The sequence below is a fragment of the Hetaerina americana genome, unplaced genomic scaffold (genome assembly GCF_022747635.1).
Source record: "Hetaerina americana unplaced genomic scaffold, ioHetAmer1.1.p SCAF_9, whole genome shotgun sequence".
Classification (NCBI taxonomy): domain Eukaryota; kingdom Metazoa; phylum Arthropoda; class Insecta; order Odonata; family Calopterygidae; genus Hetaerina; species Hetaerina americana.
In genome coordinates, this window is record NW_027287538.1 from 154,037 (window position 1) to 169,877 (window position 15,841).

General features: G+C 39.4%; 2 protein-coding genes across 2 annotated transcripts in view; both read right to left on the reverse strand.

The window, feature by feature from the left end:
* The window catches only part of LOC139699002 (rho guanine nucleotide exchange factor 7-like), a 116,968-nt gene extending 116,719 nt beyond the window's left edge, over nucleotides 1–249 (reverse strand). The window contains exon 1 of the mRNA XM_071597997.1: nucleotides 108–249. The gene's annotated coding sequence lies outside the window, so the exon portion shown is untranslated. The remainder of the gene's footprint in view (nucleotides 1–107) is intronic.
* An 8,659-nt stretch (nucleotides 250–8,908) lies between these two features.
* Nucleotides 8,909–15,841, reverse strand: part of LOC139698686 (uncharacterized) — a 617,592-nt gene continuing 610,659 nt past the window's right edge. Inside the window, exon 6 of the mRNA XM_071597559.1 lies at nucleotides 8,909–14,483. Coding sequence (XP_071453660.1) covers nucleotides 12,957–14,483 — 1,527 coding nt within the window. The 3' untranslated portion in view covers nucleotides 8,909–12,956. The remainder of the gene's footprint in view (nucleotides 14,484–15,841) is intronic.

Consider the following 15,841-nt stretch of genomic DNA (forward strand, 5'->3'; position numbering starts at 1 on the left):
TATTCGCACAGTCTATTAATACATCTCCAGCAAGTTACAAAATAAAAACTATCCTAACTTCAAAATGAAACGATTACCAGCGTTAAAACCACTTATTTAACACTTACTCTTCAATCCATGAACTTCAGGAATTTGAGTAATCCATAACGCATTCGATATTCATTACAAGACCGTGACCCTACTAACACAGAAGGACAAAAACTTTTGCGCTTAATTTAGTCGACCCCATTTTGGACTTCAGATAGTGTGGGCGATATCTGCGATGCCAATCGCTCAAAGTCGATCTATGCAGTCGGTCGCATCACTCGAGAGTTTGAATATGGCAGAATTTGTGCTGAGACGTAACCGTTGAACTTTACTTAATAGTTTCGGAGAAAATTAAGATATCTTTTGAAACAATATATTATTTTATATTTGTAATTTTTAGGAGTACGATTTTGAAGTGAATGAGAGCATTTTGAGCTTGAAAGTAACCATCCTAATAATTGGTGGAGAGGGTTTATTACGGGGCTTACTTATCAACCTCACTTGATGTTATTCCTTAATTAAAGGGTATTTTACTTCCTACAAATGCGACATATCCGGTAGAGTCTTGGTTTACCAAAAGATTGTACTTCGTTTGTATTACAACCCAATATTGCGATAATAAGGTAATCTACCGGTTAAGGTAGGTTTCTGGATGGACCCATCTACAAAATAAATATTTTGTAATTCCTAATAAAACAAAATCTAGCAACCTACTCTACATCAGGTCCCTTTTCATCTCTGAGTACTTTCTTCCTCCCTTCATTCCGTCCTACATCCCATTCCTGTTCCTTCCCTTTCCTCGTTTGCCCAACATTATCTCCTCTATTACAGTCTTCAACATCCCACTGCCGGTCAATACGCCCTTCATCCACTTTTCCTGCCTCCGTACGATGTCTCCCAACAAATCACTCTCTTCGCCCACCATACCAAGTACTTCCTCATTTGTTTTCTTCTCTGTCCATTTCACCTTCTCCATTCTTCTCCACACCCACATTTCAAAAGCCTCCAATCTACGTCTATCCTCCTGCTTCAATGACCACGCTTCCGCGCCATACATACCTACACTCCAAATCAAGGTTTTTACTAATCTTTTCTTAATATCCTTACTCAACGTTCCTGACATCAACTCCCTCCTCTTTGTAAAAGCCTCTTTGTCTGGTGCAATGCTACGCCTTATGCCCCCATTACTTTGACCGTGTTGGTTCAAAACATTTCCGAGATACATAACACGTTTGTCCTCCTGCTTCCGGGGCCACGTTTCCCTGCCGTACATAACTACACTCCTTATCAAAGTGTTTTTACGAGTCTTTTCTTAATATCCTTACTCAACGTTCCTGCCATCAACTCTCTCCTCCAAGTGGAAGCCTCTTTGCCTAGTGCAATTCTTCTCCTTATGTCCCCACTACTTTGACCGTGTTATTCCAAAAACACTTCCGTGATACGTAAACTGTTCTATCTGCTCTAGTTTATGCCCTCCTGTTTCTATGTTTAGCTTAGCCTTTATCTTTCTGGAAAATCGCATAACCTTTGTTTCATTACTATTGATTTTCATCCCATATCTGTCGCACTGAATTTCCAATTCACCCAGCAATGCTTGAAAAAGCCTCTTTGTCTGGTGCAATGCTACGCCTTATGCCCCCATTACTTTGACCGTGTTGGTTCAAAACATTTCCGAGATACATAACACGTTTGTCCTCCTGCTTCCGGGGCCACGTTTCCCTGCCGTACATAACTACACTCCTTATCAAAAGGTTTTTACGAGTCTTTTCTTAATATCCTTACTCAACGTCCCTGCCATCAACTCTCTCCTCCAAGTGGAAGCCTCTTTGCCTAGTGCAATTCTTCTCCTTATGTCCCCACTACTTTGACCGTGTTATTCCAAAAACACTTCCGTGATACGTAAACTGTTCTATCTGCTCTAGTTTATGCCCTCCTGTTTCTATGTTTAGCTTAGCCTTTATCTTTCTGGAAAATCGCATAACCTTTGTTTCATTACTATTGATTTTCATCCCATATCTGTCGCACTGAATTTCCAATTCACCCAGCAATGCTTGAAATCCCTTGGCTGACTGACAAACTAAAGCTTGGTCATCAGAGAACCTAACTCATTTTAGAAATTCCCCGCCAACTTTTATTCCTACCCCCAGTTATTCCCATGCCTCCTGAATCATTTCCTCCACATACAGGTTGAACAGCAACGGTGATAATGGGCATCCCTGCCTTACACCACTTTCTAACACTGCCCAACCTGACTCCTCGTTCCCCACTCGCACCTGAGCAGTCTGAGACATGTACAGGTGGCGGATTAGACTCCTTTCCCTCCAATCTAATCCTATTTTCTTCAATATCCTCATTAGTTTTTTCCAATTTACTCTATAAAACGCTTTTTCGAAATCTACGAAACAGGCAAATACTTCCTGGTTGTATTCTCTATTCCTCTCGATTAATAATCTCATTACTGCAATGGCATCACGCGTACCTCCCCCCTTCCTAAACCCAAACTGATTATCCCCTAAGGAATCATTTACCCTACTCTCTATCCTTTTGTTTATGATCCTAAGAACAACTTTAGCTGCTTGGGATATCAAACTTATCATCCTGTAGTCCTCACATGATGTAGCCTTTACCTTTTTCAGAATAGGAACTAACAGTGATCTCATGAAGCCTTCCGGCCAGATTCCTTCCTCATACATACTATGAATCAGCCCATATATAGCCTCTTCCTCCCACATTTTCCTTAAGCTTTTAGTAGTTTCACAGGAATGTTATCCAATCCGAAGGCCTAATTTAGTTTCATCTCCCTAAATGCCCTTTATATCTCATCGTCGAGTATGGCTGGACATAAGCTATCTTCCTGAGCATCATGTTCCTCTTCTATTCTAACATTGTTGGTCTAAGTTCTTTATTATACATTTCTTCTATGCATTCCTTCCATCTCACTGGGATCTTTCCTGTGTCAACTATTATCTTACCCTCCTTATCTCTAACTGTTAGGATAGATCTTCCTTTTCTACTTCCCGATAAAGATTTATCCTTGCTGTAGAGCTCACCAATATCACCCTTCCTCTGCAAACCTTCAATATTCTCACACTGCGTCTTCCACCATGCTTCTTTTGCTTTATTTGTTACCCGCCTCAATTTATTGTTAAACTCTTTGCACTTAATTTTGCCTAACTCTGTGTTTACATTCTTCCTTTTTTTCATCTCATCCGTCTTTGTAATCATCTCATCCGTGATCCATGGTTTCCTAGTCCATTTTATGTTACCGGTTCCAATAATGTCTTTTCCCGCTTTCAATGATTCTTTCTTGATACATTATTCTTCGATAGTACTCAGCTCTTTACCATCCTCCATGATTTCCTCTATAGCCTGTTGGTACTCCTTCCTTGTCAATCCATATAATGCTTCTGCATTTCATTTCCTAACCCTCTGCCCCTGCCTTATCTTTTTGAAACCAACACCTCACTTCATAACAACTAAATTGTGGTCTGAGTCCGCACCTGCTCCTGGGAATATGTGAAAATTTATCACACTTCCTAGACCTGTGTCTAACCAGAATATAATCTAACTGATACCTTTCTGAGTCACCTGGCATTTTTCATGTATACCTGCGTCTTTTGTGGTGTCTAAACCAAGTGTTGGTGATGTCTAACCCCTGTCTCGTGCAGAACTCATTTGCTTTCTCGACGTGGTCATTCCTCATGCCTAAGCCGTAGTCCCCGACCTCATCACCATCTCTTCCTTCGCTCACCGTCGCATTCCAATCCCCCATCACTATCAAATGTTTCCTCGGAGGAACTTATGCGATTATGTCCTCTTAACTGATCGTATATCCTATCAACCTCATCCTCCTAATGGTTGCTTGGTGGCATGTGTAACTGAACAATGACCAAGTTCGTTGGTTCTGCTTTTATCTCTACTGGTAATATTCATTCCGTTGCCTGTTCTAAGTTGACTATGCTTCTTCCTACCTCTTTATTTAATATAATAGCAACCCCTTGCAGGCTCTCATCCCCCGACGCTGCATATTTTTCTTTAATTATCACTCCAGTAATCCCCGCTATCCTTCCATCCCACCTTCCATAGACCTAAAATATCTATACTGCCTCTTTCCATCTCTCACTTGATATTCTCTAATTTTCCTGTCCTCAACATTATCCTAACATTCCAAGTTCCTATTCTAACTATATTGGTCTTCTTCTTCTGCATCTTCTGTCCTGTTGCTGTCGGTCTTCCCTTACTAGGGTTTTGTGGGATGATGACCGTGGAAGCCTTGCCTCCCCCCCTGGCGGGCACAACACATGTGGCCGAGCCCCGTAGTTGCCAGGACTCAAAATCTCTGTAGTGACCATCATATCAATCTTGGGAATGATAATCGAGGTGGTTTCCCGCTGTCTTCCTCAATAGTGTTTTTAATGTAACACCATCACTCAATGGCTGTCCCACTGGGGTCACATGCCTTTGCAGCCGCCTCAGTGAGGAACAGACGCTGCATGGACTACCTTTTGTCTGGATCCTTACCTTCGACCCATGGGTGACCTTACCAAGAGCAATTATCATTAATCCCGCCAGCACAGCTCTAGTGGTCATTGGAACGCACAAGCCCTTTCACCACGTCAAGGTTGTAGTCCATGGGAGGGATAACCCGATAATACCTCATTAATTCCACACAAAAGGAAGCAATGCCGCGATAGAATCGATGATAAATATTTTCAACTCGGGTCCATGTAAAGTGTGTTTGTCCAATTCCTCCAGTCCACGGAAAAGGTCTATGGATATGGGTTTCAAGCGGGTTGAACATCATCCAGAGGGTACAAGAATATCCAATATATACCCTCCATGGCTGTGCACTCTTATAGGTTTTACACAATATTTATCTGGTCAATATCCTTTTAGAGGTTAAGGATCAGGGTCTCTCTTCAGGCTTTATAGCAGCCCGTCAATTACAGTTTTTGCAGTTGGCAGCAATACAAAATTTCCTTGCTGATAATTATGGAGATAAGTCTTGGATAAAATGTATGGCAATATGAAAAAGGATGTTTTGCTTTTTTTAACTTATTCATTAAGTTTTGTTATGCACCAATTTCGTTCAGCGAACCATAATCACCAGCTCCTCTGGCAGTTGCTGTCCATATAATTGATGCCTAGTTGCAATAGATAAAATTAATAATCCTCATGTTAGTATTTGTCTCCAAAATTTGCTGTATTAAGGACAAAATTATTATCCTCCTGTGCCTATTTCAGACAATTCAGTTGTAATAATATAGCCGGTAGTAAAATGTTTTGAGGCTTTTTCAAGTCCTTTTTGGAAGCATTCAATTATGATTTACAAATAAAATGACCAGACTATAATAATATTCATTGCTGCGCCATTCAGCATCATCTTACTCATCTGAAGTTGAGGCATAGCAACACCTCTATTAATAAGGATTGATAAGCATTTTGGCTATGGATTAGGACCATGCAGACTTGCTGTTTAAAAAAACGGATTTTAACTCGATGCCTGCTGAAAATGTGAATATGCACTGAAATTATTGGATATCCACTAAATTCTTTTGTGGGAGTTGGCCTATGGGACGTAAAATTCTGCTAAACAACAGCCATTATCTCAGATTATTGTTATGTAATAAGAATAGGTATACTTTTATCAAATTAGTATTTCCATAAATGTAGGAGCAAAACGGTAGGCACTGCAATCCATACTTATCAGTTCAACAAATCTCATTACACATGATATTTCAATTAACTATTTTTAACTCCATAAATTTTCTACAAATATTGAATTCATTTAGTTGTAATCTTTTCTTCCCTTGGTCTCACACAAAAGTGAGTCTCCCCTTAAGTACATTCTCCAATATTCTATCATCACTCTCTGGATATAGTTTTTCCTTCTTTCTTTGAATATCCAAAAAAAAGACTGATGAAATTTTATGAGCCAATGCAATTTTACTAGACAGTAGAAATTGCAGCTTAAATAATATAAACTAAGAGAGAACGGCTGCTGAAAGTGGGCCTATTTTGATATCTTGTAGGTTTTAATTAGCTTCGGTTTCATTGAAGTGCTTCAGGAGAAAATTCTTGAATGGCAACTAATAATTTTGCATTTTATGTATTGTTACTACAGAGAGTCAAGTAAAGAAAAGATGTTGTGTGGACAAGTAATGCATGTTAATGTTCCTCACCATAGTCGGCTCTTCTGGGAGGGCACTCGCGCATTCCTCTGACTGCTCCCCTTGACCCAGGGGAGACCCTGGGTCAAAGGAACACATCGTATTGTCTAGCTGGGAAATATGCATCCCACTTCATGTCCATGGACGTCAGACACTGGCTTATTTCATAATATTCCCATTCTCTTAGCAATGGAGTGTTAATTTTCCATTTTGTTCTAAGGCGTTTCCAAAAGGGATTTAATTTTCCCATTACTTCCTCATTACAAGTTCCCCAGGGTTAGAGACTTTACTGTTTGGACGCTGTCTATGTCACCAACTCCAAAAAATATCTCAAGCTCATTAAATTTATAGGGTGACCATTTTTTTCCTTAAAGGGCAGTTCTTCTAGCATTTTAGTGATGTAAGGTCTATAAAAGTAAGCTCTTCTTTATACAAATGATTTATTCTTAGGAGTTTATCTCATTTTTTTGTTTTCTAAATCATGCATGAATCCTTCTGCTGTAACATTCTCAAAATGGGCAGGAATGTTATGGCTATTTGTGAATTATTTGCCACATTATTGTATTATTATTGATGTATTTAACATAATTTTCTCAGGAATCAATGCAAGCTCCAACAGTTTAAATATGTGCGAATAGTTACTTCAGGGAAAAAATAATAAGTTTCTCTAAACACTAAAATTATTTCTAAATTTTTTCTTAAATTTAATTTTCAAAAGTGGGATACACTTCTTATATAGTTGCAAGTGGTACATGAATGTATGTGGTACATTCATGGCAAAATCAAACTTTTTTATTGTCCAGAAAGAAAATAAGAGCAAGCAAAGATAGGTATGTACTTTGAACAATTATCCTATTTTCTTGATACAGTAACAATAAAATTATTCACTACATTTTTCTGCAATATATGGTTTTGAACATCATGCCTGATGAAATAAAGCAAGTGCTTTTTTTATGTGTTTAACGAATTTTCAAACATCACCCACATCTGAATTAGGTAGGTATATAATGAAGGGAATAGATGATAGTAGTGACGTGTGACGTACAAGGTCTCTCTGAATAGTAGTATGACTTATTTTTTCCCAGACAGATGAGTGTTGGCTTCTCTGGCTAGGCTCGCGGGAGGGGAGTCTCCGGAAAGGCTGGAGGCCGGTGGCAGTTGACTCCCAGTTTTTGCAGATCATTCGTTTGCAAAACCTCTATAATGTTACCTGGTTACACTTTGTAATGAACCAGTTATCAGAACAGCACTACACCATCATTTTTTACAGAAAACTGGGAAAAACCAGGAAAGAGTCTCATGGCATGCTCAAGGCAGCTTATGGTGATAATGCCATGGGTAGATGGAGTTTTTGAGGGGCACAAGTTGTTTCAGGAGAGTAGAGAAGATGTTGAAGACACCAAATGTTCAGGACGATCTTAGACCTGAAAAAGTGATAAAAATCTTGCAAGAATGAAGGCTTTGTTGGACATGGATTGCAGATTATGTATTTGCATGGTTTCTGATGAACTTGGCATCCCTAAAAGTGATGTGCATTGACTTGCAAGCAAAAACACTAGCATGAGAAAGGTGTGTGCGAAGTTGGTGCTGTGAGTGCTCTCTGAGTAACGGACTACCTGGCCCGGCACAATGTGGCGACCCAGCTTCAGCCGTCACACAGCTCTCATGCTGCCCCACCTGACTTCTTCCTCTTCACATGCCTCAACTCCGTGCTGAAAGGACTTCACCACAGCTTGATGAAAGCATTATAACAAGCCATGAAGAGGGAGCTTAGCAGCATTCTGGGCGCCAACGCCTTTCAGAAGGTGCCCGAGGTGAGGAAAACCCATATGGCACCCTCTTGTGTGTGTGAACATGCAAGAGGGTGCTACTGCGAAGACTTTTAAGGGAATTATCAATTCTGACAATAATTTTTCTTTAATTGACTCAGTCTTACCACTTTTGGGACAAATCTTGTACATAGATTTATTTATTTATTCTCTTCTATTCGGGGTGAGTTTGAGACTTAGGTCCCTTCTCCAACTTAACTCTAAAACATTAGACTTTGAAGACTATTACTAACACCCAAATCATAGGTGGAGAAAAACCAACCTAGGCGCAAATTAAACCCGTAACCTCTGGATTGGTAGGCAAGGACATTACCCCACCGCCACCAGGGTTGGAAAAAAAAACCACCTACAGGATTTAAACGCAAGACTTCAGGATAGTAAGCCAGTAAGCAGGTTAGTCATCGCATCAACATGATCACCCATGAGACATATACTCATACAAATATGGGTTACTACTTGCGTTGAGCAACGATAAGGTATTACATGTATGGGCAACAGGTGAGATTTTTTCCAGTCTCATCATTTTATGTCAATGTATAGATCATTAAAAACAGGAATGAGGCTTAATGAGAGTGCTCTTATGAAATGAAATATATTTTTACTGAAATATTGAAAAGGGTGCCATGAATTGAAGTAACAATTGCAATCAATATTTCTGACAAACTGATGAAAGATATGAAAAATGAGAATCATACATGCAAAACTTATTTGTAGGGAATATGAATAACATGAGAGTAGACAGCCTTCACCTTGTCATCATCCTAGAAATTCGTGGATACAAAACTGGTGCCAATGCAGCATCTCATGTAGGTTGTGGGTTTAAATTGATAAATGCATCTGGCAGCAATAAATTTACAAAACATAATTATATCCATACACATGTGTGTATATTTATTTTCTGTGCAAAGTTTTACATTGAACACTTAGTGTCTACAAAAGTTAAGAAAACATTTCCTTAAGAACAAGTGATCTTATTTATTTTCCTACCATTGAACAAAAGCAAAATATACCTTCAGAAGTATAATTAAACTGTGAGAATACAATATCTTGAAATTTTTTGCTGGAATTTAAAATAGCAGATACATTTCTGTGCAAAAATACATGAATATTTTCCCATATCATTCAGTCAAATAATCAGTGGACAATACAGGAATGCATTCAGATATCTTCAGAGGAGTGCATTACTTTATTCCCAAGATAAACAAGGCACTGCCTGAAGATCAGCGAGGGGAAGGCTTAGTGCTTTTAAATCACTAAGAATAATTTTACGTGCTTATTACTGGTATAGCTGTGCTTCAGCATTGTATGCATGCACTTATTAGAAAAATCATGGATTTCATTTTGTCCATTCATGTTAAAAACACACATTTCAGATTTGCAACGTTGTGCCATCATACCTGTGAGCTCACAATCTGAATCAAAGGAGAAATAATGATTTCACACATTCTTAATTACTATTTGATTATATGTACATGCAGAGACAATGCATTCTAAAAATCTTTTTATCTTTTGTAAATAGGCACCTACATAAAAAATTATACTGAAAGAACAAATGAAACCTTTGTGCAATAACTGACAGCCATAATTATAGTTTACAAAGGGCACAGTTAAATCAATAATATTTATTAAAACATTTAGTATTATTTTTTATTTCATATTTTGACAATGTCCATATATATAGATTTATGACAAAGAAAATATTTACAAATTAGAATTTTCTTTTCAATGGCACATTGAAGATCATAGCTACTTCTTTTCTAATTGACTAGATGGAAGAAAATCGGTGAGATGAATTAAATATTCCATAATTTTTCAATTCCAAGTATGATTTGGATGGAACACATGGTAAAGATAGAGGATTAAAAATCTCTTACACCCTCAAATAAAAATTGCATCGTATGGACTCGAAAACTTATGAGTAAATTAATCTGATAAATTTAATTGCATGGAAGTGTGTCATGTTTTGTCAATGCGTACTTAGGTAAGTACCTCTTGAACAAGTATTCATGATGATGAATATACAATGTATTTAAATGTCAGGATAAATTACTTATGTAAACAATCATAATCTTTATAATGAAAAAAAACCGGTCTCTTTTTCTATTATATATTACCCTTCTCCTGGTTTCCTTTATGCATAGTAATTCCCAACAATATCAAACTATAATGGATCTAAAAGTGCTATCAAATTATTTGTCTATCTAGTGACACTGAGATAAATAAAGTAAAATATTAATCACATTTCATGAATAGATTAATAGGGGGAATTTGAAAATATTCTAAGATTAAAATTCAAACATAAATTGAACTTGTATGCCCAATTAGGGGAGCTTCTAATGTATACATCATATTACACTATCTAGAAGCACACTTTCAACGATGAAATTATCAAGCTACTGTGTAATCTCATTTCCAGCTTGGCATTAAATGCTTATAAACTACCATTAAAAGTTTTTCAGCCTCATCAAAGAAATTTATATTTCACATGGAAAAAAAAGCTGAATATGTTTAATTATTAATGAGAGAACTTAAAAACAATTAAACAAAACAAGCACTCTAGGTTTGATCAATTAAAGGTAGAAAAAAAAATTACACTGAAATCATATAATATAAATACGACTTAAGAAGACTTCAAAAGAAAATGGTAGAAATGAATAGTTCACAAAAATTTTCAATTCTAACATTTTTCAGTACGATTGGCCATAAATGTTATGGTCTATTTTGGAGGAGCAGAGGACATGTGTTATGTATTATTTCAGCAGTTGATTGAAAGAAATTGTTCTTTTAATACATGAGTCTGGCCCAGAAAGGTTTTCTGAAATTGTTCTTCCATGACAATAAATAACTTTACCAGCCCATCAAAATAAATATCCTTCTTATACCTGCTCGGCTGGGATACCTGAACCCATTCATGATACACAAATGCTTCATCACATCCCTGCAATATTACAATCATCAGATTGTTTTACTTTTGCATTAGTGACAGGAAAACCTTTCTGAAAAATATAATCAATTTATACCAACTTTTGTTATATAGTGAAAATGGCTGAGAAAATATCCAAGTGCACTGGTGACTAGTGACCTTTACTTTCCTGTTAGAACTCGGCCCGAATTTCTGTTTTATAAATGTTACCCATGAATGGTTGACTTTAATGGTTACTATATATGAACAATAAATATTCAAAATTGACATACTCTAAATCTATGGTAGGGAAACGCTCACTGCAGTTTTATTGTATAAAAAGTTAAAACGTTTTGTAAAACCTGGAGATCCTCTGTTGAAGTAACTCCTATTTCAATAATTTCAATGGATAAGTCCAATTATAAGTCCTCTAGATTCAATAATTGTGTTCTTAAACCTTCCAGCACAAAGAAAAAGAGAAAGGTTGCCTTTGCCCCAGGCATATATGCAATTAAATTGTAAGTCCAAGAGATGGGATGAGCCCCTGTACTTACCCATGCCAACAACTTTTATGACTTTTATGTCCCTCATCTTAAGGGACAGAATATGCGTTTTTTAGCCCTCATTGATTAGCTGATGCCATAATTAACATTAAAATTGTTTATCAAACATGATTCAATAGAAAAATGTATTCTTGACCATCAACAGGGTTGAGCTAGATATGCTGAATTTGTCAATTTTGCAACTGAAGAAGAATTATTGCTTACCTACCAAAAACTATTGAAAACCTACACAATATGAATTCCAAATATGCTGTGAAACTATTTTCGCATTTAACAACAGCATGTCCTTGTCTTCACCCACCAAGGTTTGAACATATATTTATTATAGTTTAAGTCTGAAGGACAAAAGTGCAATATATTCTTTCATATTTTAACAAATTTTATATTCTCATAACTGGAAATAAAGAGGGAGTAAATTATGTGGTAACACAAGAACTGCTCCATTTTAAAGTCAATAGGCAAAGAGTATATTAATAAAACCAAGTTAAAAAATTATCAAGTAGACAAAAATTAATGAAAACCATTTTACTTAATAATGATGTAGATATGGATGATTTTACTCTTCACAACTTGCCAATTTAAGTACTATCAGTTCATTGACGCAAAGAAGTTTATAATATTTTCCATATTTTTACATGTTGATAAAGAAGAAGGCTGAGTTTTTTTACTCTTAAGAGCAAAATTAGCCACCATAAACAGTACATAGATAACGTCTATTAAAATCATTGTTAGAAACTTATGATTAAAACATTAATGATTAAACATTAGAAATGACTTAAATTGAGTAATACGGATGATCTCTGAGAATAAATGACATGACACCCGATTCAACATTTTGTAGAAGCATTCAAATGATTGTGAAATTTGAAAATAGGCAACATTTGAATAATGCTACAAAAAAAACCAATTATGGAAATGTATGGAAAAATATGAATAAATATATTGCATGAAATTGTTGGTGGGCCAAGAAAATTACTAAATTTACTGATGAGAATAAATAAAATTTCAGAGGAACCCTCTAAATTTGATGAAGATATTCTTGTCTATTCAAACTTTTCTTTTAAAGAAAATATTCCAAGCCCTTGAAAATGTAACTAGCATATGACAGGTACTGAACTTTCTGAAAACCTGGAAACTCCCAATAATCTCGCATTCCTTAAATTTATCATTATATATTCAAGACTTCTGAGTAATTAACAACCATTCATCATCCTTCTCCATTTAACAAGGTAAAAGAGTAATGTTATAATGAAAGTATTTGCACTTGGGTCTCGATTGCCTTTTGTTAAAAGAAAATGGGGGAGCATGGTGTGGGAATAATTGATTCTTCATGGATGAATTAATCACGGTTTTCGAGTTTAGTACATTTTTTTTACATATAAGAGGTGCAAAAAGTTCCCAAAAATCCTCTCTCCCTTGACAAAGTGTGGCCGTGCACACTGAAAAATCAAACAGCAAAGCTTGCTCAACCCAATACTCGACTTAGGAAGTAAGTGTAGAATGAGCGACCTTGGGGTCTTGTCAACTTTCGGCTCCTATTTGGTCTTGGTGGTGGTGAAGAAAGGTCACTGTCTACTTCCTCTCGCTCTTCCAGAAACCTCTCAGAAACTGGATCCAAGGTACCCACTTCAGTCCACTCCCCATCCAATTCCACGTGCCCGGCGGCCGTGGCCTCTTTTGTACTGACACTATTGGTTGACCTTTGGTCAATGGTGGTTCCATCAGGCAGTGGGACCAGCGTCAAAGTGGACTCTTCTTTATTCTGAAGTTCAGTGGCCTGGATCACACTCTCCTGACTTCCCTGATACGATGTATCCTTGTCAGACCCTATCTTGATCCACTGGAAACCTCCCTCGTCATCACCACCTCCTTTCAAAACGTCATTCTGCGACTTGCCTTGAATGCCATCCTTGACCTCCATGCCCACCCTTGAGCCCAGATTATCCACCGCCACCAGCGTTATCTTTAAATCTGTGGGTGACGATGCGTCCTCGACTCCGGGGGATGTGTAGCCCTTCAGTTTGTCCACTCTAGTGTGCGGGGCGGAGGAATCGGCGGTAGAGGATGCCGGGGGTTCCGCCGAGGGAGTGGCAGGAGGCTGGTGGGTGGTAGCTTCGACGTTCGTGGTGGGCAAGAGGGACATGTGCTGCCTCTCCGGGACCGGGGGCGAGGTGCGGGGGGGCAGGGAGAGACGGCCGAGAGGGGGCGGCGACGCGGTCGTCGGAGAGGGGGGGCTGGAGGCGGGCGGCCGATCCGCCTCCATCACCCGCGACGCCTGTAGGGACTGCGTGGTGCTGGAGGGTGGCCACGTGGATCCACCGCCCTCCTCGTCGGCGAGGGGAAGGAGGCTCGGCGGCGGCGACTCTGGGGAGGAGGACTCGGTGAGCGGGGCCGTGGAGAGCGGGACTGACGAGGGCCTCTCCGGCGGCTGGGTCGCCGTCGGTTCTATGTAGAGCACGTCGATGCTGATGGCCCGAGGGCCGGGCTTGGACGGAGCGTCCGCGGATTCCATCTGGAGCGAGGGGACGTCCTGAGAGACGCTAGTAATGGAGATGAGTTCCTCACCCGAGGGCTGTGAATCCGGGGAGGTCCTCGAGAACTCCCGGATGCCCTCCGTGGTGTCATTCTCATCCGAGGAGGCCGGGGATATGACGACCGTCAGGGAGACGGTCAGGTTATGAGTCGGGGTGGGCCGGTAGGATGGGAACGGCAGGTCCGGGGACTGGGAGGTGGTGGCGTTCGCGACGACGAGGGCTGACGGGGGGCGAGACGGAGGCGTTAGGGTGGGTACGGGCGAGGGGAGGGGTGGCTCACGGGACGGGGAGGAGGAGGGCTGCGTGGTGGTCATCGACGTCCCAGTCAGGTCCCTCCGGTGGCGTGTGGGGGGCGCGTAGGTCAGGGGACGACCGCGCCTCTGCCTCATCCCGTGGTCGTCCAGGTGGAGCCTGAGGTTCTCGGTGCAGGAGAGCCTCCAACCGAGCTCCTCGCCGGTCTGCAAGTGAGAAATGAAAATGCGGAAGATAGAGAGAGGACGTCGAATCCACTCGAACCACTTGCCAATGGCGGGCAAGGGGAGGACGCGAGCCGGAAGTGGACGCACTGCCAGCCTTTGCGGGGCGGCAAGTGGTGCGGTGGCACCTGGACCCGCGCTAACAGGGCCCCGCCGAGGCCCCGCGGATGTCGGCTTCGCGACGTGGCGGGAGATGGGTACGACGCCGGTATTAAAAAGCTGCTCACAAGGATGCAAAAAGTGATTAATCGTCAAGGCGACTATGCAGAAAAATAGCTAAATGCTCAGCCTTTCCTCCGATGTACGCAAAGTTGAGAATAAATTTGATTTTTCATGAATAAAAAATAGGAGACCTTACTTCTCGAATCGCCCTCGTATGATACGAATTACGATCACGTGAGAGATTTCGTGACTTCGCGATTGTCTCACAGAAAGAGCTATGGAATCTACGAATAACTTATAAGCGATAGAAAGCTTGTAGCACCCTTTGCTGGGGCGCGGTGTAACCTCCCCCCCTTTTGTACCGTTTGAGGCGGAAACCGTCCAATACATACCCTCACCTTCCCTTAACCCACCTTTAATAAGTGCTGCAACTAAACCACCCCCCCCTCCCCTTCTTCCCCTACCTTACTCCCCTCTTGGCGCCTGACTATATAAGTGGAAAAATTTCGTTATATTGTACCTGATGATGATGTGCAGCATCGAAACCATGGTCGTAGAACATTAAAAGTGTGTGGAAGTTTAAAGTTTCTCTTATTTTTACCCACATCATGAAGGAATTCCACAAAGTTAAGCCTTAAACTGTTAACTTTATAATAACATAATTAATGTGCACTATTTTAACACTTGCCCTTAGGCGCACATGGAAGCTTGTAAAGTTCCATCATCTAGAATAGCACTTTTTTGTTGTATATACTTCCCTTGCCTAAAGACCCCAAAATACAAGATAAAATAATTGTACATGCGAAGTGATGACCATAGCCTATGGGAATGAACTCATGAAAGGTAATTTAAAAATTTCCTAATGCAACTCTTGATCAAAGGTAATAGTTAGGAAAATATTCTGAATAAACATACTTGTATCTCAAAACATATATCTAAACTCTAAAAATAGCATTTGTATGCTATTTTTAACAAGCTTGAAATTAGACAGCTAATGGTAAAACATCATTGAATACTTGGAAACATTAAAAAATTATATTGATTTAAATAAATAAAAATAACATTATTCAATAATTTTTCCCAAAAAGTTGCATTTAATATTGATTTGGTGTTAGTGTATTAAATTAGGAAATGTAGGTTCATGTTTTTTTCCTCCAGTATCAACATTTAACTTAGGT